Source organism: Cupressus sempervirens, chromosome 6, assembly GCF_028749045.1.
Source record: "Cupressus sempervirens isolate cs-2001-9-10 chromosome 6, ASM2874904v1, whole genome shotgun sequence".
Classification (NCBI taxonomy): Eukaryota; Viridiplantae; Streptophyta; class Pinopsida; order Cupressales; family Cupressaceae; genus Cupressus; species Cupressus sempervirens.
In genome coordinates, this window is record NC_143123.1 from 505,071,887 (window position 1) to 505,098,826 (window position 26,940).

Here is a 26,940-nt window from a genome sequence, read left to right on the forward strand (position 1 = left end):
ACATTGCGAAGGGAGTAGTATTACTAGTAGGAACCATGCCAACTATCAGCTCACCAATGTCACACATGGTCTTTGATACAACATCTCTAGTCTTCGTGCCATTAGTACTAGAGGTCACCACCATGTCAGGCATACAACAATCTGCTACAACACCCAACTCAATTGAACCTAACTCTAGTGGGAATGAACCTGATATTCCAATGTTAGTATCAAGAATGGATGCATCCCCATCTCCACTGTCTCTGACAATCTCGGCCATGGACATCCTCGGATCACCAAACACCACTGCTTGTGACTGTATAGAATCAGGTGAAGACTGTAGTCGCTCTAACTCCATGGTCACCTTAGCCAAATGAAACTGTGACTCCTTGAAAGCCAACTGTGTACTCTCAAGAATCTCAGAAGTCACCACAAGCTGCTCAGTAATCTCACTCACCTCATCTTCCTTGGCCAACAATGCATCATATGCTGTACTGCCCCACTTCATAAGATAATCTCTGTCGGCTACCAACTGCATATAATCCTGTCTCAGAATCTGGATAGCCTCCCATAAAGAGTGGAACTCTGTCAAGGAAAGATAACTGCCTCCCTGCTCATCACTAGTAGGAGAACCCCATCCATAAACTGCTAACAACTGACGAGCAGCATCGAAATGCTGGCAAGTGATAGCAATGTCTTGGTCACTAACTCTCAACTGATTAGACACATGATGGCACTGGCTTGACTGTCTCCTACAAACCTCCTCTGATGCACTGTCTAAAGGAGTATCCTCAAAGTTACTAGTCTCTAGAGTATTACCATCCATATCCTGTGAATCAAATCTAAAACTCATATCAACATACAGAGTATCAAAAACATTAGCATTTCTGTCCAACTCCTCTATACCCAAGGAAACTAAGTCTTCAAAATTGCCCATTGCATCCTTCTGGATGTCATCAATGCCAATATGATCCTGGGACTCATCTATACACACTGCCAAATATGAAATATCATCAACACATTCCAACAAGTATGGCCGACTGGATATATGAACAAGGCCCAACATTGGTGTATAAAAACTAATACCAACATCAGACAAGATACTGGCACAAGAAAAGACAACACCATGTAATCTGCTAATCAAATCCATGATAGCACCCAAACAAACACTGCTACCAAAAAGTGTTAAAGATATCCAGTCAACTGAATCCCAAATGCCAATATAACAATCTCGAGTCCATATCCGTAAACTAGAATCAACTGGTAACTCAAGCAAACTCCTCACCTGAGTAATATGACCAATACCAACTAACTCCACATACCTGTCATGATGAGATAATGAAGTCACAATACTATCTTGGTTCACCTTCAGCTGGCTGGACAAATCATGTGAAGTACTACCAGCCTCAACCTCATGTGATGAAGCATCTAACTGTGCCTGGTACTCTTTCTCAGCAAAGTCATGAATGCTCAATGTCTGCTCATCTCTACCAGGTATCTCACCATCCTGCACAACAACATCCTCATAATCATCATCTGAACCCACTACACTGTTGTCACTGCCTGTTGTAACTATACCATCCTGAATACCTGTGGCATCACCCTTTGACAACCTGTAAACAATTGTCTCAATTTGAGTATCAAGTTGACCGTTACTATCAATCTGTGTAATATCCTTTCCCACCACCTCCTGTGGCAGAGTAGAATCTGAGACCTCTACCTGGCTATCAGCTAGTTTCTCAAACTCCTCATGCAAGTTCTTGGAAATTGTGTCATCTGTCCTGTGAGAAAATCTGCCAAATAGAAATCCAGTCAACTTATCCACCTTAGCTGGGTCAGATAACATGTCATTTATACGGTGGTGCTCAACCAACTGTTTAGACATGTCATGGTTTATTTTCATAAGTTTATCTCGAATGTCTAAATAACCATCCTTTCTATTATTTTGACTCTGGCTATCAATTGTCCAAGATTGTTCCCTCTGAGACTCTGTACTATACCTGTCCATTCTGGATAAAGTAGAGTGTAACCCCAATAGGATATAACTTCTTCAAACACCAAGAACTAACATGCAAATGATTAGAAGTAGCATGCAACCATAGATTTGGACATGCAACTGATTAGAAGCAACATGCAACCACCAAATTATGACATGCAAGATCTGGGTAGTTGTCAAAACTGAAATGCAAACTTCTACAACCACCAAATTCACCAAGAACTAACATGCAAATGATTATAAGTAGCATGAAACTATAGAGTTGGACATGCAACTGATTAGAAGCATGCAACCACCAAATTATGACATGCAAGATCTGGGTAGTTGTCAAAACTGATATGCAAGATCTGGGTACTTGTCAAAACTGAAATGCAAACTTCTACAACCACCAAATTCACCAAGAACTAACATGAAAATGATTAGAAGTAGCATGCAACCATAAATTTTGACATGCAACTGATTAGAAGCAACATGCAATCATAAATTATGACATGCAAGATTTGGGTAGTTCTCAAAACTGAAATGCAAGATCTGGGTAGTTGTCAAAACTGACCTGCAACTTCTACAAACCCTCAGGCTGGCAAGATCATGGCTCTGATACCACTGAAATGTCCCTTTTCTGATTTTACATGATATTTCCAACCTTTAATCAGATCTTTAAGATCAAACAACTAATATCACAAAGATCCTCCAAATTTCTCAAGAAACCCCAAATCGGGTATGCCAGAAATTGTGCCAAAAGCTTCACAGCTTCACCAATTACTAATAAATCTGAAAATGGAAATTTTTACAGAACTTTCAGCAGCATAACAGCCTACAAATTGACATTTCCAGATCCGTATAGCCTTTACACAACAGCTCAAAAATGTAGGACCAAAACTATGCTCATCGGGCTCCCGAAATAGCACAAAATATGCCCGGAAACACCACAAGAACACTAATAATCTATCTCAGAAGTTTAATCACGTCCCAATATATATATTCAGATCTATTTTAATAGCTTAAAGTCTAAAATACAGCAGCAACCAAAACTGATATGAAGTACTCAACCGGAAACACCAAACTCTTACAAAAATACACCCGGAAACTCACAAATCTGCACTGTTCAGCACAAAGGCAAACTCTGTATGAGCATGCACATGGAATGGCTTCAAACTCCTGTCCTTAGCCTTCCTGGAAACCTGCAAACTCCCGTTCTTGGGTCTCCCTGGAAACCTGCAAACTCCCGTTCTTGGGTCTCCTTCTCCACAGGTTTGGCAGCCTCTGAAGAATAACAAAGAATGAGCGAAAATCAAGTCTGGAATCCCCCCAAAATGCCTCCAAACCTCTTTAAAAAGGGCATAACTGTAACTCACGTCCAAGAGAGGTTAATGAAACATATTTTAATAATAATTATCATTTATTAGTCCAACGGTTTCCAAAGATTAACTCCCTTTTTCCGAAACTTCACTTTCTTGGGCCTGCCTGCCTTAGCAAAGATTTTCTTTTTTTTAAATTATTTGAAAAGGGGACATGACATTGTCAATGTAGATGCTGAAAAGAGTGAGGGAGAGAGGTCACCCCTGCTCCACCCCGATGGTGCTTTGGATAGGGTTCAAAAATCCCTGCGGAGTCCCGAAACTACCAACAACATTTTCATAAAGTCTTATAATGACCACCAAAAGAGTCTCAGAAATCCCAACGTCCCAAAGTCTTAGAAAGAAAGCCACCCTAGGAACAAAGTCAAAAACTTTGTGAAAGTCTACAAAGCAGCAGTAGAATTTCATTGAGTAGAGTCAAGACTCCTCAATAATAGTATGTAGAATAAGAATATGGTCTATGGTCTGATAATCAATATGAAAACCAACTTGCATTTTAGCCTGGAAGTGACACAGATCAAGGAACCTAGATAAAATAGTGTTCAACATGGTGGCATAGAGTTTGGCAAACTTATGGCCAACCATGATGGTCCTATAGTGACCAACCCATACATTGCATCTCATCTCTCATGTACTCTTGTTGAGTTGCATCTTTATGTACAAAAATATCTATTCGATGGGGTGTCCCTTCAATTTAAGGCTTCATAAGCTCCTTGTGGTGAAGTGAGGATTAATTTGTAGTGATAGTGCCTATCTTGCAGTGATCTAGCCAACAAACATTCCATATTGTCCCCTTAAGAATTGGACTTGAAAAACCCATCCTAGAAATGCATCCCCCTTTCCTTTGTTGTACCCATCACAAAAAGTCAAGGCAGCATAGTTTTTCTTACATTTTTGTAACTATGTTCAATATTATTCCTTCAAAATGAATTTTAGAGTTGCAGTTCAATTTAGTTATAGGTTGATACTTACTAGACCCCTCAAATCAATACAAAACTTGTGGATTATCAAATTAAAATTATGCAGCCTTAGAGAGCTAGCATGCTGCTCAATTATCCATATCTTGTTTGGATTCTTTGTTGCAATGATTTAAGTATCATTTATGTACAAACCATTCTTTTATCTCAACTCATTGGAACCTTGTTTTAGTGCATTGTAAACTAGATATGTCCCTTCGAATCTTGTTTTTAGAAAACAATGTTGTCATAATCTTCTAAGGTTGTACATTGTTAGATGGATGTAAAACCAAGGTCAGGATTGATAAAGAGCTATGTTCCATGGTGTTTCAGGGATGTAGACAAGGTGATGGTTGGGGGCATGTTTCTAGGACATTTCCTAGAGAGCCAAAAATAGTAATACACACAAGAAATTTTCAAAATATGCTAATCTGTTATATGTTTTATGTAACTTTTAATAACAACATTTATGGTGAAATCAGAACAATGTCTTGTTTGAGACTCAGAGTAAGCTTGCAACTCCAACACTTTGATGCATGCATGAAACATAGATTTGACTTAGTGTCAACTTAGAACGATTAGTTAATTTCTAAGTGGTCAATCCTAATTCTGATTTAGACTTGAGTTCAATTCCAATTCTTGAATTTGGAAAATATTTTTATGGGATGGGTTCCAATACCATGAGTATAAATATGTATATATATATTCATAGATTCATACATGTTTGATGTTTATTCATCATTAGTTGAAAACTTCAATATATGATAATAATATTAACTTAGAAGCATGATACTCATAAACCCATAATTGCTAATAAAACTATAAATAAAATACCTCATATATCATATTCATACTTTGCAAAAGTCTCAAAATGTCATTATGCAATGAAAATTTAAATTACAAGCCATATTAGTCCCCTGCAGCGTTCACCTTCAAAGAAAAGTGCTACAACTATATAACAAAGCAAAAATGGTGAAAAATGCTTGAGAGATGAATGAATGATCATCAAAAGTCAAAATGCATGTTTTATTGGTCAAAATTAGGGCTTAGATGCTTTTTAGATTTAAAATAAAATAAAATAATGGTACGTGAGACCCATTTTTGAGCACCCACAACCTCGGATTCCTTTGAATATCTGACCAGAATTAAAACCACGCATTTATTGATTTGAGACCCAATGTGGAATTCATATTACAATGCTCTAAATGGACGAAGACGAGCAACAAATTTCCAATAACTTTATGTTATCAGAAGGAACTATGTATTATAAATTTATAATAAATTCCATTCATTGGAAATTTATTTAAATTCATTGAAGAAACCTGCAAGCTGATCACCAATATCAAAAGAAGCCTGAGTTTATATAGCTGCTCCCTAAGAATGTACTAGACTAGTCATCTTATCAGCAAATTCTTAAATGCTGCCCAGGAATTCTAACACAGCCTCTCTATCAAGGGCTGCTGCCATTGAACAATTTGCGGCTGTCTATACCCTCAAATGCAGGCCCATGTAAAGCCTAAAATCTGCAGATTGTGACAAACCCCTGACTTGGTAGCAGTTCTTTGAATAAATGTTGATTCCCACACCAAATTCGATCTCTGTTTAAGCTCAATGGTGGTTCTGTAATGAAACACCTCAAGGCACAATTCATTGGATTGTCTCACCAACTCAAAGTGCCAATCTCTAAAAGATATTAACAATTCCTCCCAGCTGGTATTTGAAACATTTGCTACAATGCACACAATCACAAAAAACAAACATCAATGGAATGAGTTTGATTTCAGTCTCAAGGTATATATATATATATATATCGCATGAAGACATCCAATCTGAGGCTTTGGGATTACACTCTTCATGACTTAAAACTCTACTTAGTGTAAATACATGTTTTCTTTCGATGAATGAAATAGTTAACAGTTATACATCCCTCCAATATGAATTTACTCCATTTAATAAACTTACAAATAAATATTTTTGACTTGGTCATATTATATAGTTATAAACCATATAATTAGTTAGACTTAACTAATGAAGATGGAACCATCAATCTTTTCCAATCACCAAATAACCAAGTGACCAAGTCAACCTCCCAAAATATCCAGACAGAGCCAATGCCAAAATGTCGTCCCATAAATGGTATCTAAGAACCCAATGACTTACTATAAATAGAAAGTTCCTAAAAATGAAAGCTCTGCAGATGTCCCTGCAACTCCATACTAATACCAACTGCTCAGCCACCCTACTAAATGTAGAAAACATGACTATCTTGGAACATACACTTACTATAAATAGTAAGTGTGCCAATTTGACTCAAATAAGGAACAATCCTAAACAAGGCCCAACAATTGCCACCTAGACTCCGCGGTGATACCCAAACTAGACCCTCTAATCCACCAAACTAGCCTACAAGAACCGAATAATAAGCTAATCCCTCAAACATTGATGCTCACAAAAATGGGGACATTACAAGAACTCAAAATCTTCCTTATACATAATTTTGGTTTCTTTTCCATTTGGTAATTTAAAAAAAAAAAATTCAAAATTATTTTCTTTTCCTCCCTTGTGCATATGCATCTTTTTAATGGAAACTGGTGGCATGAGCAGTTATTTCTTGTACGGATTTTGGTAATACTTGACAAGAACATAAAGCGTATTTCACACAAACATATAGAGGTATTGTCATAACAAAACACATATACTATCTTGAAGCACTTGTTATAAAATGGGTGCTCCTTTTTGCAGCATTATGATGTAATTACATAGCTCAAGCAATTAAATCTTGTGGTTTACTCTAAGGTTTATGTATCACTGTTCATACAAAACAAAACATGTTTTGCACATACCCACAAATATAAAGAATAAAGAAAATTTTCCACATGTATCTCAATTGCGGTGGTTTTGAGCCTTGGATATTTCTATCAAAAAGTTTGCTTTGAAAATCACTCAAGAATAAAGTGTAATGTCCCCTTTTTCTGGGGCATTATAATTCTGTGTTTCCGGCTCACTTTGCCTAGGTTTTGGGGGTGAAAAAGTTCTTTACAGGGTTCAGTTCGAGATTTGGCCTAGACATTTCTAGTTTCAAACCCATCTGAGCAGTTTTGGCAGGTTGTTCGGATGTTTACTAATTTTAGTAAGTAAATAGAGCTCAAAATTCTTGGTATCTCAGTGTTGGTTTGGAAGCGTCTCACCGAGAGCTTTCCAACAAGCTATTACATGTGCTTATTTGAGTTCATCTGGTCAGTTATTTTGATGCCTGACGATTATATGGTTTACTGACTTTAAAAGTTCATTTAACTTGTCACTTTATTTTAAAAAGGTATTATGTTCACTCAAGTGACTAAAGGACAAATATAGTGTTTTATCCCACATTGCCTAAAAGGGCGTGCATCACATTGGGAAAAGTGATGAAGGTACAACAGGCTCCGCATGGGGAGATATGAAGAATATAATATTTAAAACAAATATTAATCTGGGAGTTGGAAATAGTGACTGGTTATCTCTTCGAGGATGCAAACCCTTGAAGAAGCATTTGGAGGTTGGACACCAACCTAGCCTTCTTACAGGTTTTATCTACATTTGCCAATTTGACTATTATTTTTGTTTATAAGATTGAATTATTTGGACTGTTGCATGTTATTGTATTGCTGTTATATAATACAGTAACATCAAGTTTTATCTACATTTGCCAATCTGACTATTATTTCTGTTTATAAGATTGGATTATTTGGATTGTTGCATGTTATTGTATTGCTGTTATATAATACAGTAACGTATTTGGTAGTTATTTGTGTTAACTCCTGGTTTATATATGTACTTCTGAATATTGGAGGAATAAAACAAACTTTTCTGAGTTTTCTTGTATGCAAATTCGCTAGTTATAAATTGATTAAAGTTCTGGAATTTGTATCAAGTATTGGCTTTTTGGTTTGCTTTTAAATCTGCACATTTATATCAAGGGTTTTTAGAAAAATATCCGGAAAGGGATATTACAGTGGTAATAGAGTCATGCATCCTGCCAACCTGTGAAATTATATCAGCAATTAAATTGCAGAAGGAATTGATGCAAGAATTTATAAACTCAAGATATTGAAATCTGGTTGCTTTAATGTGACTGACAAACTCTGAGGACAAAACCCTTCGAGTTATTGAGGAAGTTGGACGTCACCCCAGCCCCTCATTTCTGGATTCAAAAGGCAAAGTTGGGCAGAAATCGACAAAGAGATATATAACGTTGCTCTCTAGGATTGAAAGTAAGTTCTATTTTTTTTAGCAAGCAAGAATAGTAAACTTCAGACTTATCATTTTTCCTACTTAGTGGTAAGGAATAGCTACGGCCAAGAGAGCATAAGCTAGATGAAAAAATGTGGGATAAGGTGCAGTCTTCCCTACAGCTGCCAAGTCAACAGACAGTCATATTAAATACTATTGGGAGAAGACAAGGTCAGGATGACCTCCATACTAGTTCTCATTAAACGACAATACCTCTATTCCTGTGCTGAAGTTCATTAAGATAGCATCGGGTGTACCTGCAAACTAGTTTCAAGATGCCACAGAACTCTCAATAGCATCCTCAATGGTTCACAAGAGGTATACATTTCATGGGAAAAGACATCTAAACTCCAAAACTTGGTTTGAAGAGTCTCAGTAGAATTGGTGTTACTGAGTAATCGGCGGCAATATACAAAAACCTTGGCACACAATTAAGGATGAGAAGATACTTAGGAAATCGGTGTTAGCACTGCAGATACCATGGAATAGTGAAGCGGTAGTTTGAGCAAATAATCTCCTTAAGATAAGAGTCATTTCTATAAGTTAATCTTCTTCCTAGATGTGGTATTGGATATCAAGTTGTTCTCTTATTAGTAGCAAAACGTGAGGAGAGACAGCTACTCGTGGCAAGAGAATAGTCTCGTTTGGGTAGAGTGTTTTCCAATCTGCTACTACGGGTCAGGTGTATTGGCAACATTGAGAAAGGAACAGCGTGGATGGTTCTTTTTGGTAACCCACGACATTAGTATTGGTCTTGTAGTGAAAGAAGACATTGTTTCCACCACCGGGCAGTATTCTCCCATATCATGGGAGGGTTGAATAGATAGAAAGGGGACCGGCTAACTAGTTAAGCCGTTTGGAGGAGAGAAGACGTGATTCCTCTGCAACAACAATTTCTGATTGGTGCACACCAAGGGTACGGGTCTATTTACATCCACTCCTATTTCTCTGTTATTTGCATATATTGGATGATATTTTTGAAACTATACTGCATTCTCGGGACTATAGTTAAAGGGTTTGTTAATTCTTGATCTAGTTGTAAGCCATTAATATTGAATTCTGAGATTATTTCCTCTAGCTCTGAGTTGTGGAAGTATTAGTGCCATTGTCGAAGAAAACATTTCTTGGTGTTAGACTACAAAACAGTAAAACAACTTGATACCGTATTATGTTTGCCCAAAGAAATACCAGTTACACTGCAAGTGTTTGACGAATTTTCCATCAGCATAGTATTCCATTATTGCTTCATTTCAGCAGAGAAAATTACAGTGGTATAGCATTCTGATCATTCTGAGCCAAAATCCAAAAGAGTTCATTACAAGCTGCAAGGTGTGCAGAAATCCCAGAATTACAGTCAGCATAAATGAAGTTGAGGCCCTATATGAATTATTTAAGAAGCTGAATAACTCTGTAATTGATGATGGCTTAATTCACAAGGAAGAATTCCATCTGGCTTTGTTCAGAAGCACAAGCAGCGAGAATTTGTTTGCAGATAGAGTTTTGATCTATTTGATGTAAAACATAATTGAGTCATTATATTTGTGGAGTTTGTGCACTCTCTTAATGTCTTCCATCCATATGCACCCCAAGCAGAGAAGGTTGATTTTGCTTTCAGAATTTATGATTTGAGGCAGACAGGCTATATTGAGCGTGAAGAACTAATGTACATGGTAACAACACTTTTGAGTGAATCCGACATAGAAGTCTCCGATGAAATTCTTGAATATGTTGAAATCTAATTGAAAAGATCATTGACTAGAAAGATTGTTATGAGGGAGATTGTTATGTGTTTCAATCATTGTTTTATCACTGATGTCAAACCTGCTATTTGCTGGTAAGACAATTGCTTACAAATTCAAGTGTTGTCACTTAGTTGATTGATGAGGAGGTTTTGATCAATAAGATGTAACAAAAGCACCCAGAGGAAAGGTTGAGTTATGATTATGTAATGAAGTACAAGGATCAGTTAAGATAGTGATGACATGATGTATTGATGATCTACTTAAGGTTACAAATGTTGGCTACACTAAGAAAGTTTAGAAGAACAAGTTAAACAAAGCTTATCTGCCAAGCTTGATCGAGTGGATAGTAGGTGCTGAGAACAGTTACTACAAGTCGAGCAAAAAGTCAATTGGAGCCGTGTAAAAGAAAATTCTAGTGGATATTGAGCAAGATAGTTGATGCCAAGTAAAGTTTAGTTGATGCCTAGCATCAGTAAACTCTAGTTGATGTCGAGTGATTTTATAGTTGATGTCGAGCAATGCAGTGTGTGCCAAGCATCAGAAGATTGATAATGCCAAGCTGTTGCATTATGAAAAAGATTGTAGATTCACCAAATATAAGCAGACAAGTTTGTTTTCTTGAAATTTGTGAATCAAGAGAAAGATAAGATTGATGAGCTAGTGGCACAAAATTTGATGTAAATAATTTTTAAGGTGAATTCAAATGGATTCTAGGAAGAACTTCTAGAAGAGATACAAGATATGGGGTAGATACATTGTATCCTATCTAATCCGTCCAAACTTTAAAATGGACGATGAAAAATGGCAAAGTATCTTAATTTCCTATTTATTGGAATGTTTGGTCATGAAGCAAAGGTGTCATATGCGAGAACCCAATGAGGAGAAGGAATTAAGGGTTTTGCTTCATCAAGTGACCCAAGAGAAGAATCTGCATGGCATGCTAAGCAAGAAGGCTTAAGAAGATTTATACTTGAAGGGTGAACAAGCTAGTAGAACTGCAAAGTGTAAAGGCCAAACAGAATGGAGGACTGAACAGAGATCTGTAATATGCAAGAGAAGTTGTAATTTGTATTAGATCAAAGCTCTACTCTTACTCTCTAACAATTGTATCAGTCTAGGGTAAATCTTTTGGATTAAGGTTGACCTAATAGTCATTAGTAAATCCTTTAATAGGGTGGCATTCCAAGTGAATGGCCTAAAGTCCTCTAACAAGGCTCACTTTTAATAGGGTGATTGAAATCCCTTAACCGGGTCACATTTAACAGTGTGTATTGTAACCTTTAATAGGGTTGGACTTTCACAGGGCATCACTTTAGAAGAGTGAAAAAGGAGTAGCATGTTACTAGTGGTTTTTCCCAAATTGGGTTTCCAGGTTAAATCATTGTGTCAAATGTGCTGATAAATGTGTTGAGTTTCATACTTTACGTTTCTGCAATTTGATCAGACAGTAACCTGCAAGTTTTAAGTATTCACATATTCATTTGGATGCATGCATGAATATGAATGTCTTATGGGTTCACTAAGCTAAGAAAAGTTTTATTTGTACATCTAGACCTTGGATAACTGATTCACCCCCCCTCAATTACTCTAAAGAATTCCAATAGAGTCTATATTGGATAAGACATTTACAGATGCAAATTTTCGTCATGATGGTAAATTTGATAAGGAAGAATGGAGAGAGTTTGTGGTCCACAACCCTTCTATTTTGAAGTATATGACTCTTCCCTATTTGAAGAATATCACAACAGCAATTCCAAGCTTTATCTTCAACACTGAAGTGAATGATCCCAGTAAGTCTAATGACTCGTGAAGAATCTGTCTACAACTAAAGAGCTTCTAGGCACAACCATCATTGATTAGTTAATTTAAAGATTTTCTTGTGGAGGGAGTCAAAGTGCTCGGCATGCTGGAAAATATATCCGTAATGATGAGAGAAGTGAAGAGAAAAGGACAAGACAAAGATCCTTATGAATGTAAGACTGAAGTAAGGAGACTCTACGATGATTATAACAAATTCCTGTTAAAGCTTCAAAAAGAATTTTCTTTCATTGATTACGTGGACTTTCAGCTAGAGCTGCAAAACAAGACGGATATGATAAGAAATAAATGCTATGATTTGGCTTGAGATCTCCTTGCAAAGGATAGGTATAGAAATTTACATAAGGAAGCCATTGATCAACTTGATAGTAGTACTAAAAAGGAAGAGCAACCTTCGTATAATAATGACACAAGTATACTAATAGGTAATTGGGAGACAAAAGTATCTTATGGAGCTGTTTACACTAGTCCTCCTGATAAGCATGTTGATGGCCCATGTAGAAGAGTTGACCAAACTTCCAACATTGACAACTCCCCATCTTATTTAGACATGGAAAACACCATCATCTTATTTGGTGACATGGAAATTAACTTAGATGAATTTTATGGTGATACTAGGCTAGAAATTATGTCAAACCTTGAGAAGGAGCAAATGGACTGCAATGTTGGCAAGATAGCTGATCTAGCACACATTGAGTTACAGGACATATCTGAAAGTGTGGTCTCCCTAGGTGATGAAAAATTAGAAGATTCTTTGGAGAACAACCCGCTTGTGTTTGAAGGAGATGGTCAAAAACCATTATCACTCCTTGACTTATTGGATATGCTTTTGGTAAAAAGGGACAAGTGTGTCCAAGTATTGACAAGGATGGATGATTCTTCCAAATTAATTGAGGATCTCATACGAAAGATTGTGATAAAAGAGAGACATGGGAATGTATGTGGCACCAGAAGTCCTCTTTTACACATTATTTTTGAAACTTTGAAAATGATAAAATATGATTAAACTTACAACTATTAATGGATAGAGATCTAGCAATAAAATTTGGGAGGGACAAGGAGAGTGAGGTAGATGAGTTATGCCTTCAATTGAGCCTAACACATTATTCCATCCACAAAGCTGAAAATCAAACAAGTGGGGCAGCCATGCATGAAGAAGATAACTGTGGTTCAAGGGCACAAGAAATCATGCAAATCCTTGAAGGAATTCGTAAAGTGGGTAGATGTGAAGACAAACAATGTAACTCAATCACGTGTTCCCCATCTAAGACTTTTTATGATGAGAAAAATTCTATGGATCAGCAAGTTGATGAGTTTGAAAATTCAAATTTTTATGATAGCAGCTGTACATTTTCACATGAGCACATGGTTAGTGATACAACAAGTGAGGATAATTTAGAGATTTCAATTAATGGTGAACCTTCTTTTTATGAGGACTTTGACATAAATGAGGGTACTTATGGTGGAGTAGGAAGTTCAAATTTATACTTAGCATGCTTTGAGGGATTTTTCAGCTTACCTAGAGATTTATCACCGAGCTCTTATGAGATGGCCACTGCCTACTCGTTGATTGGTGATTTTTCTTGTTGGTATATTCCAGCTATTAGTGATTTGCCTGTGTATGTTAGTAGTATATTCGTTGATTCTATTTAGCCTTCAAGGATCAATGAATTATTTGCTGATGAGTGGGGAGAACATACATTACCCTAGTTCCATATGAGATGGCTACATTTTTTATTCAGCACTATATTGAAGATAGTGTTAGCATTCATGATGTTGGTGATTCACCAACTCCTCTTTCCTTTGCTTAGGATCATGTTGATTGGGTGATTAGGGATCCAAGTGTTAATAGTATCTTACATCTGGTGGATTATGCTGTGTTGTTACATAGTCACACGATTATGATCGGTGTGTTTTAGCTTTCTGACACATCAGAGTTTCAGAGATTAGGATTACTCCATTTTCACTAGGGTGATATGGCGGCAGAGTCAAATTGGTTGGATCTTTCATTGTCATCGGTACATATATTGCAGGAGTGGTACAATGGTACAATGGTACAGATATTACAGGAGCTAGTCAGTGGTATCTCAAACAACACACAATTTCTCACTTGGGATCCAGGTGGAGCATCCCTATGTATTGCCTTTTATTGGGGAGCTAGGTGGAGAGTTTGGTTGCTATCATTTTGGGGTGGATATTGGTATATTATTGAGCTCCCATCTTCACTTGACATTAGAGACTCACAGGGTCACTCATGGAATGAGGCATTCATTCTGACTGAGGGAATTGACACATAGGGTAGTAGCACATGGCAGCTGGTGTCCCTTTTTGGTGAGACTTGGAATCCTAGCATTCAATTATTTGGCACATTGATCCCTATTGTACTATTTCATCATTCCAAGTTTGGGAAGATGCATGTCGGGGTACATCGGCTGAGGAGTAGAACCTCTTTCTCGAGGCGAGTATGGGATCTTGGCATTTGGTTTCTATAGATATGAGCGGATTGCTTGAGGGCAAGCAATCTTTGAGAAGGGAGGCTTTGTAATGTCCCCTTTTCTAGGACATTATCATTCTGTGTTGCCAGCTCATTTGGCCTAGGTTTTGGGGGTAAAAACATTCTTTACAGAGTTCAGTTCGAGATTTGGCCTAGACATTTCTAATTTCAGACCCATTAAAGCAATTTTGGTAGGTTGTCTGGATGCTTACTAATTTTAGTAAGTAAATAGAGCTCAAAATTCTTGGTATCTCAGTGTTGGTTTGGAAATGTCTCGCCGAGAGCTTTCCAACAAGCTATTACACATGCTTATCCAAGTTCATTTGGTCAGTTATTTTGATGCCTGATGATTATATGGTTTACTAACTTTAAGAGTTTCTTTTAACTTGTCACTTTATTTTAAAAAGGTATTATGTTCACTCAAGTGACTAAAGGACAAAAAAGGTGTTATATCCCACATTGCCTAAAAGGGCGTGCATCACATTGGGAAAAGTGATAAAGGTACAACAAGCTCTACATGGGGAGATATGAAGAATATAATATTTAAAACAAATATTAATCTAGGAGCTGGAAACAGTGACTGGTTATCTCTTCGAGGACGTAAACCCTTGAATAAGCATTTGGAGGTTGGACGCAAACCTAGCCTTCTTACAGGTTTTATCTACATTTGCCAATTTGACTATTATTTCTGTTTATAAGATTGGATTATTTGGATTGTTGCATGTTATTGTATTGCTATTATATAATACAGTAATCAGTAATGTATTTGGCGGTTATTTGTGTTAACTCCTGGTTTATATATGTACTTCTGAATATTGGAGGAATAAAACAAACTTTTCTAAGTTTTCTTGTATGCAAATCTGCTAGTTACAAATCGATTAAAGTTTTGGAATTTATATCAAATATTGGCTTTTTGGTTTGGTTTTAAATCTGCATGTTTATATCAAGGGTTTTTAGAAAAATATCCGGAAAGGGATATTACATAAAGCCATTGGTCACCATTGTTCACTTGCCTAAATTATAAAATTCTACATAAAAACTAAGTTCTTTTATCGATTCAGCCTCAATATAGCCACCTTTCAATTAAAAATGGACTCTTTAAAACATTTAGGTTCAAGCCTACAACTAAATTTGAGGAAGCTTCAAGTTTTTAAATAGTTGTGTCGATGAACACTGTGCAGATAAGCTAGACTTCTGCCCTGAATGGCAATGAGTCAACACCTTTATGGAACCAATACTAATCAAACTACCAAAGATAACTCTTCCTTGAACAGTCAACCTCTCCATTGTGAGCAAAGAAGAATAGTCCTAGAAGTTAGATTTAGCTAATACTTTTTACAAGCTTCTTATAGAAACCAAAAGAAAGGTACCATAAACACCTTTTTGTGTTGCACCTAATCATCCAATTTTGTTTAAACAAATGTCCTTACCAAAGGAATACTATAAAATTAAATTAAATTTGACTTGAGGCCTTGCCCAAAATGACCTATCTACAAATCACCTCTAAGTGATGCAATTGTCTCCTTCCTTTCACATAAAAGCAAAAGAGTGTGTGATGCCCATCTTGCCTTGCCTTCATCTAACAGGTAATCCTTGGAGAACCACTAGAAATTCCAAAAATTTGTGCTTGAAAGATAAGTTGAAAAAAAAGCAAAGGGGCTTTTATAGTCCATGATACTAGCCATAATTTTTGGGTTCACATATGGTGACAGTGATATGGGACTATCTCGTACTCATTTCCAAGAGGTACCTAACTACACTACAAATGAGGCATACATACCCCACCCCCAGTGGGATTTGAACTTATGACCTCTCTTTCAAGAGTACAAGTTCTCCACCACTAGGCCAACTTAGGCTATACAAAGTATTGATCCCTCTTTTAAGATATTAAAATGTTACAATTGATCAGGTAGTAAGTATTGATTGATTATGGTAACTTGATTTCTAAGAGGAAATACATAAATGATGAATGATTTTCCAAACTTCAATCAACAACCTCTTTTTGTTGAACTTGAATTCTGTTGAGTAAACTTAGGAGTTAATGCCCAATCATCTGCAATGTGGACATTCAGGAATCGGCTCCTGTACCTAGAGATAGGAATCTAATGGGCAGTTATGTTAATTCGATCTTTACAAACAGATAGGATCTTATGATATGCCATTAAATTAGAAAGAGAACCCACAACTACTCGAATCAATAAAATCATATTTGGAAACCAATTAATGAGCATTAACAGCTTTTGATTTCTTCCACTTTGTTGAGGGAACATTCAAAATTTTGACTATTGACTCATTTGTGTTACCATGAACTTGGCTCACTGAATGGCCTTAAATGAAGATAAAATTAGCAGTATGCTTTATTGTATCAAATATATGTTTTTAACTCTCACTACCAACCCTTAAAAACCTTAAATACATTTATCTATAATATTTAATGATATATCAATCTTAGTTTTAAATACATCTATCTAAAAGTTGTCAATCTTGAGGTGCCTATAATTATATATGCTGATTTTACAAGTTAAACACCTTAATGGCTGTATAACATAGACTAAAAATTTATTGGACTGTATTGATTGATATGTTAATTTTTTATAAAACCGTGAATATGACAATTATGTTTATAAATAAAATGTCAAAATTCATCATACATGATATTTTAAAAATATATTATATAAATTTGTTTTACCAATTTAACATATTAGTATCCAAAATATAAACTTCGAAACTTTCTTAAGTTGATATATATTGCTGATTTAGAATTATTTTCTAAAATTTTATATTATTTTATAGAAGATATGAATTTAGAAGATATGATTTAGAAACTGTGAAATATGAGATTTCTATAAATATTACTAATTTATACATATATTTTATTGAATTTTGACAATCCATATTTATCTGAAAACATAAGATGAAGGGCATTAACAAACCATCAAAAAAAACAACATGAAAGGTAGGGGTGACTGTCAAATTTGAGGCCTATTAAACACATTTAAGAGATGAATGCGAATTTAAAATATAAATATAATTGTATATTGCTTAATGATTTGAAGCTATCACGACTAATCAATATTGAAATTTGTATAATTTTTGGCACTCCAATTAACTTAGATTAATATAAGTATTTTTCTTTACAATATTTAAATGAATATTATTTATTAATAATATCTATCTATATTATGACACACATAATAGAAATATGAATAACAAGTAAGAAAAGTTATATAGACATTATTTATTACTATCTTAAAGAGTTATTGTACTTTTCAATAATAATGGAATAAATCATATGAATTATGTTCACATTTAAAAAATGTTATTAAGTTCAAATTTTATGGTATTTTCTATATGAATATCATTTGATTTATTTTTTTAATTTTTTTAGGTACCTTGGACTTCGTCCATATGTGATTAATTGACAAATAATTGTTAGAATTATGAAAAATATTTATTAATTAATTGACTGCTTCTAAAAGCCATTAGTAACTTATTGGTTAGGTTGCTTTAATCGAGAAGCAACTAGAAACTTCTTGGTTAGGAAACAAATAGAAACTTTGTGGTTGAGTTGTCTTGATCAAGAAGCAACTAGAAACCTCTTGGTTAAGTAGTATAAAGGGGGGTCAAGGGAGGCATTTGGAGAACATGATAGAACAGAATAGAGAACAACAAGAGTTGTAAAATCATTTGTAGTGTTAACAAATGAGTTTGTAGTGATAGCAAATAGTTTTGCAGTGTTAGCAAGGGCGCAATGATAGCATTGGGGATAGCGGTGGGGAATATCAGCAAGAGAAATTAGGAGGTTGTTTGAATTCTACCAGTGAAAGGCAAGGAATTTTGTATCTCTTGATTTGTTGAAGTTAATATATTTTCCATCTACAAAATTGGTTTCTCTTCGAAGTTTTTGCAGAAACAATTTGTCCGAAAATATTGTGTTCTTTGTGTTCTGAATTGTTTTTTCGTATTTTATTAGTGAAGTTGCAGTTGTGTTATTTTTCGATATTAGTTGAAAATTTATTTTTCAAAAGTTTAATAATCATTTACAATAAGAGATTAATAATCACAATAAAATTTTTCACATTGAAGACATTTCATAATGAGCAATAATTAACTCTTTCCATTTTGTATAGCAGTGTCCTTTATTTGATGTTTACACTTTCTTAAATGTAACAATGTAATCATAAACTCTTTTATTCATCTTCAATTATTTTCTTAAATTGCAGGTATTTGTACGCTGATCTGTATGCTGCAAATATGTGGGCTGGTATAGAAAATCCCATCGGCAGTGGCAATTTTACTAGCACAGCAGTAAATTTCAACTGCTCCGCGAAATCCCCAATTCCATGTTTGTACGCAGCCCAAAGTAAATATCCGACTTTGAATTATATATTTTCTTTTGGAGAAGACACAGGGAAGGATGTATATGTGCTAGCCGCCAATGGGGTGTACAGAGTGGTGCATCCCAGTGATTGTAATTATGTATGCAATAAACCAAGCCTTTCTAGTGAGCCCTCTGGTGTTCCGAGCCCATCCCCAAGTCAGGTAATATCTCCTTCTGGATCATATGCTGCCATGGCAAGGAACACAAGTATTATTTGGTTTTCAGCATTTATTGCCATGTTCATAATTCTAAATTAGAACGCTGGAAGCGCTCTTCCAACAATAACATAAAAATGTAAACTTAGTACATTTTTGAATAAAATGATTCAAATTACCCGTGCTTTAAATATTTCAGGACGGGAAACGTTTTAGCATAGCATCTGAACTCAAAATGTATTATTGTTACTACACACTTTGCACCTTGATTTTTAGTGTCTATTTTCACTAACAGTTTTGAAATGTGGATCCTGCTTTGGCCCTTCAGTCAATCTGCCTTATCTGCCAGACAACGCACCAAGGTTGAAATTTAACATTTTGCTAGTTTACATTTTTTACTGGCTTCCATACCAACATCATTGGCATTTTCGTTGCTGGGCCTTCTAGTACAGTCTGAGTTGGCCTAGTGGTGGAGAACTTGTACTCTTGAAAGAGAGGGCACAAGTTCAAATCTCACTGGGGGGTAGGGTATGTACGTCTCATTTGTAGCACCAAGCGCCTCTCGAAAAAGAGTACGAGGTAGTCCCATATCACTGTCACCATATGTAAACCCAAAAACTATTTATTTAGCTTAATTAGTTATTATTAATTGTTTATTTAAAGGATTTTGTTATATATATATATTATTGACATTTAAGATGTTGAAACCAAGATTTATTATTACTATGTGATGTGATTAATTATTATTATTTATTAAGCTTGTTTAGAGTTGAACTCTAAGACCTCACTCACAATTTACGTTGTGTTGTAGACTCTTACCTCAAGAATTTGTACAATATTATTTTATTTTAATTATCTATAATTTAATTTATTCACATAAGATTTTATTTTATTTATGGATTTTAATTTATCTCAATTTTAACGTTTACATTTTTCTTATTTATTTTATAAAATTAATTATTTGTTGTCTTCACTTTTAACTATGTTTATTTAACTTATGATTCTTACAATTGATTGAAGTTTTAGCTGTTAAATTATTTTAAAGTATTTGTTTAAATTAGTTTAGATCCTCATTTTAAATATTGATTTTTAGATTGGTTAATAAGATATTTGTGTGATTGAAGATTTAGTTTCTAATTGATGTTTTAAATTTGTTTAATTTTCCACTTTAAATATTGATTTTTAGTTTAGTCAATAGATATTTGTGGAAGTTGTTGTTTTTGAATATTTATCATATTAATTTAGCCGATAGGCTATTTGTGGGATCTTTGTTCTCGAAAATTGAATTATTGATAGAAAAGTTGTCAGTTGCGCCAAAAAAGTGTAAATCCTTCCCGTTAATTATTTACCAGTTAATTTTTATCTCACTCCACTTTTAACTCTTGTTTTGATATTTATTAATTGTTATCTCCACTTTTAACTATTGTTTTTCTTTTTATATTTATTTAAAGAAATAATTACTTGTGATTTAGCTCATGTTGTGATTTCTATTTATTTAACTTTTGATTTTTAAAATTGATTTAAATTTTAGTTTTTAATTTATTTAATTTTTTTATTTATATTTGTAATGCCCACCCGTAAGTTGCTTTTGTGTTCTGATTATCGAATTCTTTTAGGTTGATTTTATGCATTGATTAGTTTTAGAGATATTGGATTTACAGTATTATGATATTATTTCATGACTTGTATTAGTGATATATTAGTAATGATTACTTGGTTGATTATATTTCACGTATCGTTTAATGACTATGGTTACTAGTGCATTAATAATGCTTTAATGATTCGTAGTTAAATAAATGAGATTTCTTTCATAACAATGTTAAAGTGATGTCTTTAATGATGACTATGTTTGTACTTATAGAAATGCATTATTATATCTAAACATTTAATGTTAAACTTCTAATTTTTATGATACTTACCCCATACTTGCATGTGTATGGTGCGTGTGTTTATTTTATTTTTCTGTCTGACGTGTTTGATGTGGTTAGGGGAGGGAGTCGTAGTCACCTGCTAGTCGGGATCTACAAGATGCACCACTTCTTGCCATTGCTTGTTTAGTTTAGATATATTATATAGATGTAAATGCTCGTATTTTGTGTAGGATGCAGGTACTGAGCATCGACTTCCCTGAATTGCCAAGATGAGCGTGCCCAATTACAAACACTCAAATAGTGAGAATGGGAGGATAATGATCGGGTCCAATCCTAGCCATAGCCTAAAATACTTGTCTTGCAAGGAGGATTCGTAACAAACTCTCTACGCTTTTTAAAACTCGTGAGTCTTTTGTGTGTATGTTGTTTTATGAGTCTTTGATGAATTTTCTATTAATTAAGTCTAATTAAAAGATTAAATTAAATATTTAATTTAATGAAAAATTATTGTGACATTTTAATATTTAATTAATTGAAAAATTAATTAAATAAAAAGAATTGAATTCGAAGATAAAAGTTATAAGTTTAAAATTTAGAATGTGATAATATTTATTTAATTTAATAATAATATATTTAGAGTTCATTTTTAAATAAATACTAAATATTATTATTATTCAAGTTGATAAATATTTTATCAATTAAGTTTCGAAAATATATTAAAAGGAGAAAGATATTAAATTATGAAAAAGTTTTAAGTTCGTATGATGTATGCATGAGTTTAAAATATAGGAAATTAATTAAAAGATAAAACATGTGAACTTAATAAAGATATTTTATTAAAGTGCACATGAGATTTAAATTAATAAATTAAATAAAAGCGAAGTCAAGTGGAAAATAAAATAAAGTAATTAAATAATTCCTTTGACATGTATGAAATGAATAATAAAATAATATTTTAATTAAAAAGAAAACTAATTGTGCATGAAAGAATACTTAATTAAAATAATTATAATTTTAGACTGGTGGTGATAGAAACCCTAAAAGGCAATTAAAGTTTATATTAGAGGTATTCGGGTCTTTATTGCACACACAAGTTTGAAGGGATACACAAGTTTGAGGGAACACAGGTTTGAAGAGAAAATTAGAGGGTTTGGAAAAGAAGGGAAGTTTTTCATAGCTTGAAGGATTTCGCTTACAGTAGGAATCTTCATCTAGCTGTTAGAGTTTAGCATCAATCCAGGTAGGATTTTGTGATTTAATTGTATAGTAGTTTTCGCTTTTCAAACTTCTGTCTGCTCCATGTCTTTTGCATGTGTTGTTTTTCTGGTATGCAAATATTTGTTCTTGATTGAGAAATATCTGTACATGGACTTAGATGGATACATTGCTGAGTTTACTTTAGAGGGTTGTATTTTAATAAGAATAAGATTTAATAAGAAATCAAGCAAATATAATAATCTATTGGATTTTGAAATCGGGTTTGCGATTTAGAAGATAAATGTTGTCCTTTTTCTAATAGACTTTAAGAACGATATTAATCCGAGAAAGGGTTTGAAATAAAAAGAAAATTTTGAGTTAGAAATTTGAATAATTAAACTTAGTTTTCCTATCAGATTAATAATGTGATATATATATATATATATATATATATATATATATATATATATATATATATATTATTGTGGAGTTTGTTTAAAATGAATATCATAAATTTTAATAAAATAAAGTAAAAGGAAATTTTTTTTTTATTTATTTAAAATATTATTACAGAAATTTTAAATAAAATGAAAACTAGATTATATATAATTGGAAATATATTTAGAAGTTCATTTTAAATAAAATAAATTTGAATTTATTAATAATTGCAAACAAATTTTAAAAGTTTTATTTTAATAAATAAAAAAAGAAACCACACCAACCTCACTTACCATTCCTGGTCGGCGGTCGTACATGTCCTACGATTAATCACAGTGATTGTTGTGGCTCATTTATTAAGGCGAATAGATTTTAAGTATACAACTTTATTAGAGGTAAGAGATTTATTATTATATAATTAAATAAATATAGTATTTTATAAATACATGTTAATTCTTTATTCATTTAATATAATATAATTTGATCAATTAAATTTATTTTATTATGATTTATTGATTAATAATTTTTTTTAATTAATGAATTAGTGATTGTTATCTATAAAAAATAATAATAAAAAAGGGATTTATTTCGTGGTTAAAATATTAATTATTAAATTAATTAATGTTTTAGTAAATATCATTCATTAAAGAATTTTGTCAATAACTTTTGGTTGTTAATTAATTAATAATTATTAAGTAATTAATTAATAATTATTAAGTAATTAATTAATAATTATTAAGTAATTAATAATTATTAATGTAAATAAGATTAGTTGAACTAATATTAAATATCAATTAATATTGTTAATTATATTTACTATTTTAAAATTCGATTATAAATGGAATTGGAGTGTTTCTATTTGATAATCAATTATTATTTTAATAATTTAACAAATGATTATTATCACTTCTAACTCATGATATGAGTTTATTTTGTAAATGAAATGTTGTATGTTTTACGTGTTTCATTTGAAGTGTTATAGTTTATTGTCATGATGGTTTTTCCTATGAGTGTTTAGTTTGCCAAACTAGGATGTACACCAGCGGTTTTTGCGAGATTTATTTTATACCATTATGTGGTTGGATGTCATGATATGTCTTGTGATTTAGATTGAAATTATATTTATGAGGTTTACCTTGTGGAGCATTTATGTGTACTTGGATTTGGAGAACCGGCTTATTTTTAGTTTGCTTGTTAAGGATCTGAGTTTGATCATTATGAGTGTTGTGGTATGGGACACAACTGTGTTTTTATGTGCTTAAGAGAGGTTGTCTAGGTACATGACTTTGGGAGTGGCTTGCAGTAAGGTTTCGGGACCCAAAGTGGTTAGTGCCAGGGTAACCTAATGCAAGTTATATAATAAGTGATAATCTAGTAATTAATAATTTTTTCTTTTTTTTTGGGGGGGGGGGGGGGGGGGGAACACACTAAAAAGATAAGTTAGAGATATTTGCCCTGCCTATGCCTTGAGTGCTTGTATAGACTAAGGATGGGAATGGGATGATTGCCTCGTCTTCTTGAGAGGGCTTTCTGGTTTCCACATGTGTCACGTTGAGGGTCCGAGGTTCAGAGTAACTAGTCTAGGGTAACTTGACGCTTGAGGGTCCGGGGTCTACTGAGAGACCAATCCAGGGTAACTCAAGCAGCCATGTGATGATACTCCCTAGTATGTAGCCTGAGTCTCCTTTGTAGATTTTGTGTACCTCTGGTGGTGTACTTATTGTTGGATGTGTTTATTGTGGATATTTACTTTCATTGAAGAGGATTGGTGATTCTTGGATGATGTACTTTTGACATGTGGTTCTTGACTTGAGGTGAATAGCTTTTGTTGACTTTGTCTTATGATCTTGGTATTCGATTTGTACTTGGTTCATTTATGATGATTGGTTATGTGATGTTGGTATTGGATTGAGTGTTCTTTCTTTTTGGATTATTTTATCTTCTTGAGTAGCATGTGTTACCTTTGAGGTAGCGTTGGCTATTAGGAATTCCTTGCCTAGGAATGTTTTATGTTTGATCAGTCGTATGTGGATCGTTCATTATCTTCCCTGCACGGTGGGAGTGGAAGCCTGACTAGGTAACCACATGGTCGGGAGGTAGTGTCTTCTTACCATTTGGGTTTTCCCTCACATTGCCAGCTGTTGGATGTTCATTGCAGAAGATGTACTTTATTATTCTTATTTCTTATCTCAGACTTCTTTTCAGTTGATGTATATATGCTATCATGTATTCTGATATATTGTATCTATTCTCACATACCCTACGACATGTGCAGTGGATGTTATTTATTGAATGTACTTTCATTGTATTAGTTATGCTTTGCTTATGTGATTATGCATCTGGTATTTCTTTATAATCATGAGACATTGTACTTGAAACTTAAACTAATTAATTTAAACTTCTTAAATGTGACTCAATGTAAAAGAACCCTTGAGGAATTAAAATTGTATCTGTATTTGTTGATGTGTATTTGATGTGTATGTTCATATTGCTTCCGCATTAATGTTATCTTGATGTTGTTCAAACCTTTTAAAAAAAATTGTTTAGCAAACATTGTAACATGTTAGGTTTATTTCTCTTGGGTTCCCGAGCGGGGTGTTACAATATTGGTGTAATTTTTTTTTTAAATATTATTTTTTAGTTTCTATAATTTATTTAGTCAAAAGAATATTTGTTAAAGACTTTTTTAAGATATATTTTTTGTATTTCTCTTATTATTTTTTCATAATGAATTTTTTGATGGACTTCTTAAAATGGTTTTTTTCATAGTTGATAAATTGAATTTAAATAAATAAGATTTATTAATCTATTTTAAAGATTTTAGTAAATATTATGTTATTTAAATTGAAAATTATTAATAATCTAATTTGTTCACATAAGATTATATTTAAATTAGCTCATGTTGTGATATTTATTTATTTAACTTTTAATTTTTAAAAATGATTTAGGTTTTAATTTTTTAAATTATTTTACTTTATTTTTAATATTAGTATAAATTTTTCTTTAAATATAATTTTTAAATTTCTATAATTTATTTAGCCAATAGAATATTAGTTAGGGATGTTATTTTTTCATATAATTTTTTTCTATTTCTCTTATTATTTTTTCATAATAGATTTTTTGATAGAGTTTATTTAAATGATTTTTTTTTTCATGTTTGATAAATTATATTTAAATAAATAATATTTATTAATTTATTTAAAATATTTTAATAATATTATGTTATTTATATTGAAATTTATTAATAATCTACTTTGTTCACATAAGATTATATTTTAAAAAATAATTCTATTATCAAGCACCTATCGACTTATCGTTGCAAGCACAAAAGTGTGCAACTACTAGTTTATTATATGAGATATTTTTAAATGACTATTTTATTTAATTTAGTTTTTAAACCTTTAAATTTATTTAAATTTATTTTTGGCTCTTCACTTTATGCTTGCTATTTTTAATGTTATTTTTCATAATACTTTTTTTAATGGGAATATTTTTTTCATGATAATGTATTAGTATGTAATAAATTAATAAATAAATAATATTAACCATTATATTGTTATTGTTACACCATTGCAGATCACTTTACACTATTTTTGTTTAGCCATTGTAGCAAAAAATCTTGGAAGTGCGAAGTGATAAGGTATAGCTAATCTTTTGGTGAAATCCTCTAACAACATCACTTTAACAAAGTGTTTGTAACCTATAAAAAGGTTGGCTCTTAGCAAAGCTCACTTCATAAGAGTATTTTTTGGGTTGCCAGTCCTAGATGGTTTTTCCCTTAACATGATTTCCATGTTAAAAATCTTGGTATCAAATTGTGTGAATGTTATTTGTGTTAGAAGTATTTTATATGTTTTACATCTTATTGCAACTTGGTAATAACTAAATCATAACTAGGTTATAAATGGAACAATTTACTGATATTCGGTAATGCAAGAACAAGAAGTTATAAGTTTGTGATAAATTGGATGAAGTAATTAGTGATTCTATCGAGTGGTTAAAGTCAAAGTTTATGAATATGATTTGGTACTAAAATTGTTTGAAGGTGTTGTATGATAACTAGACATAACTAATTCACCCACCCCATCCCCCTAGTTATCTAACAAGTTTTTTAAAATATTAGTAAACACTTATCGGCTCATTGTTGCAAGCACAAAAACTTGTGACTGCTAGTATATGTAATGTTCAATATTTTACAAGTTATTTACAAGATGACAGGTTCATGATGTGGGATTTCATGCACCATTAACAATCTCTTTGAAGGGGTCATTTTCCACAACTTCTTT

At 33.1% G+C, this 26,940-nt stretch overlaps 1 protein-coding gene and 1 pseudogene across 1 annotated transcript in view; both read left to right on the top strand.

The window, feature by feature from the left end:
• The window catches only part of LOC149553235 (HIPL1 protein-like), a 72,627-nt gene extending 53,613 nt beyond the window's left edge, over window positions 1–19,014 (top strand). The window contains exon 5 of the mRNA XM_089788703.1: window positions 18,836–19,014. Coding sequence (XP_089644829.1) covers window positions 18,836–18,882 — 47 coding nt within the window. The 3' untranslated portion in view covers window positions 18,883–19,014. The remainder of the gene's footprint in view (window positions 1–18,835) is intronic.
• Window positions 8,651–12,110, top strand: LOC149553236 (calcineurin B-like protein 7 pseudogene; annotated as a pseudogene).
• Window positions 19,015–26,940: the final 7,926 nt, after the last annotated feature.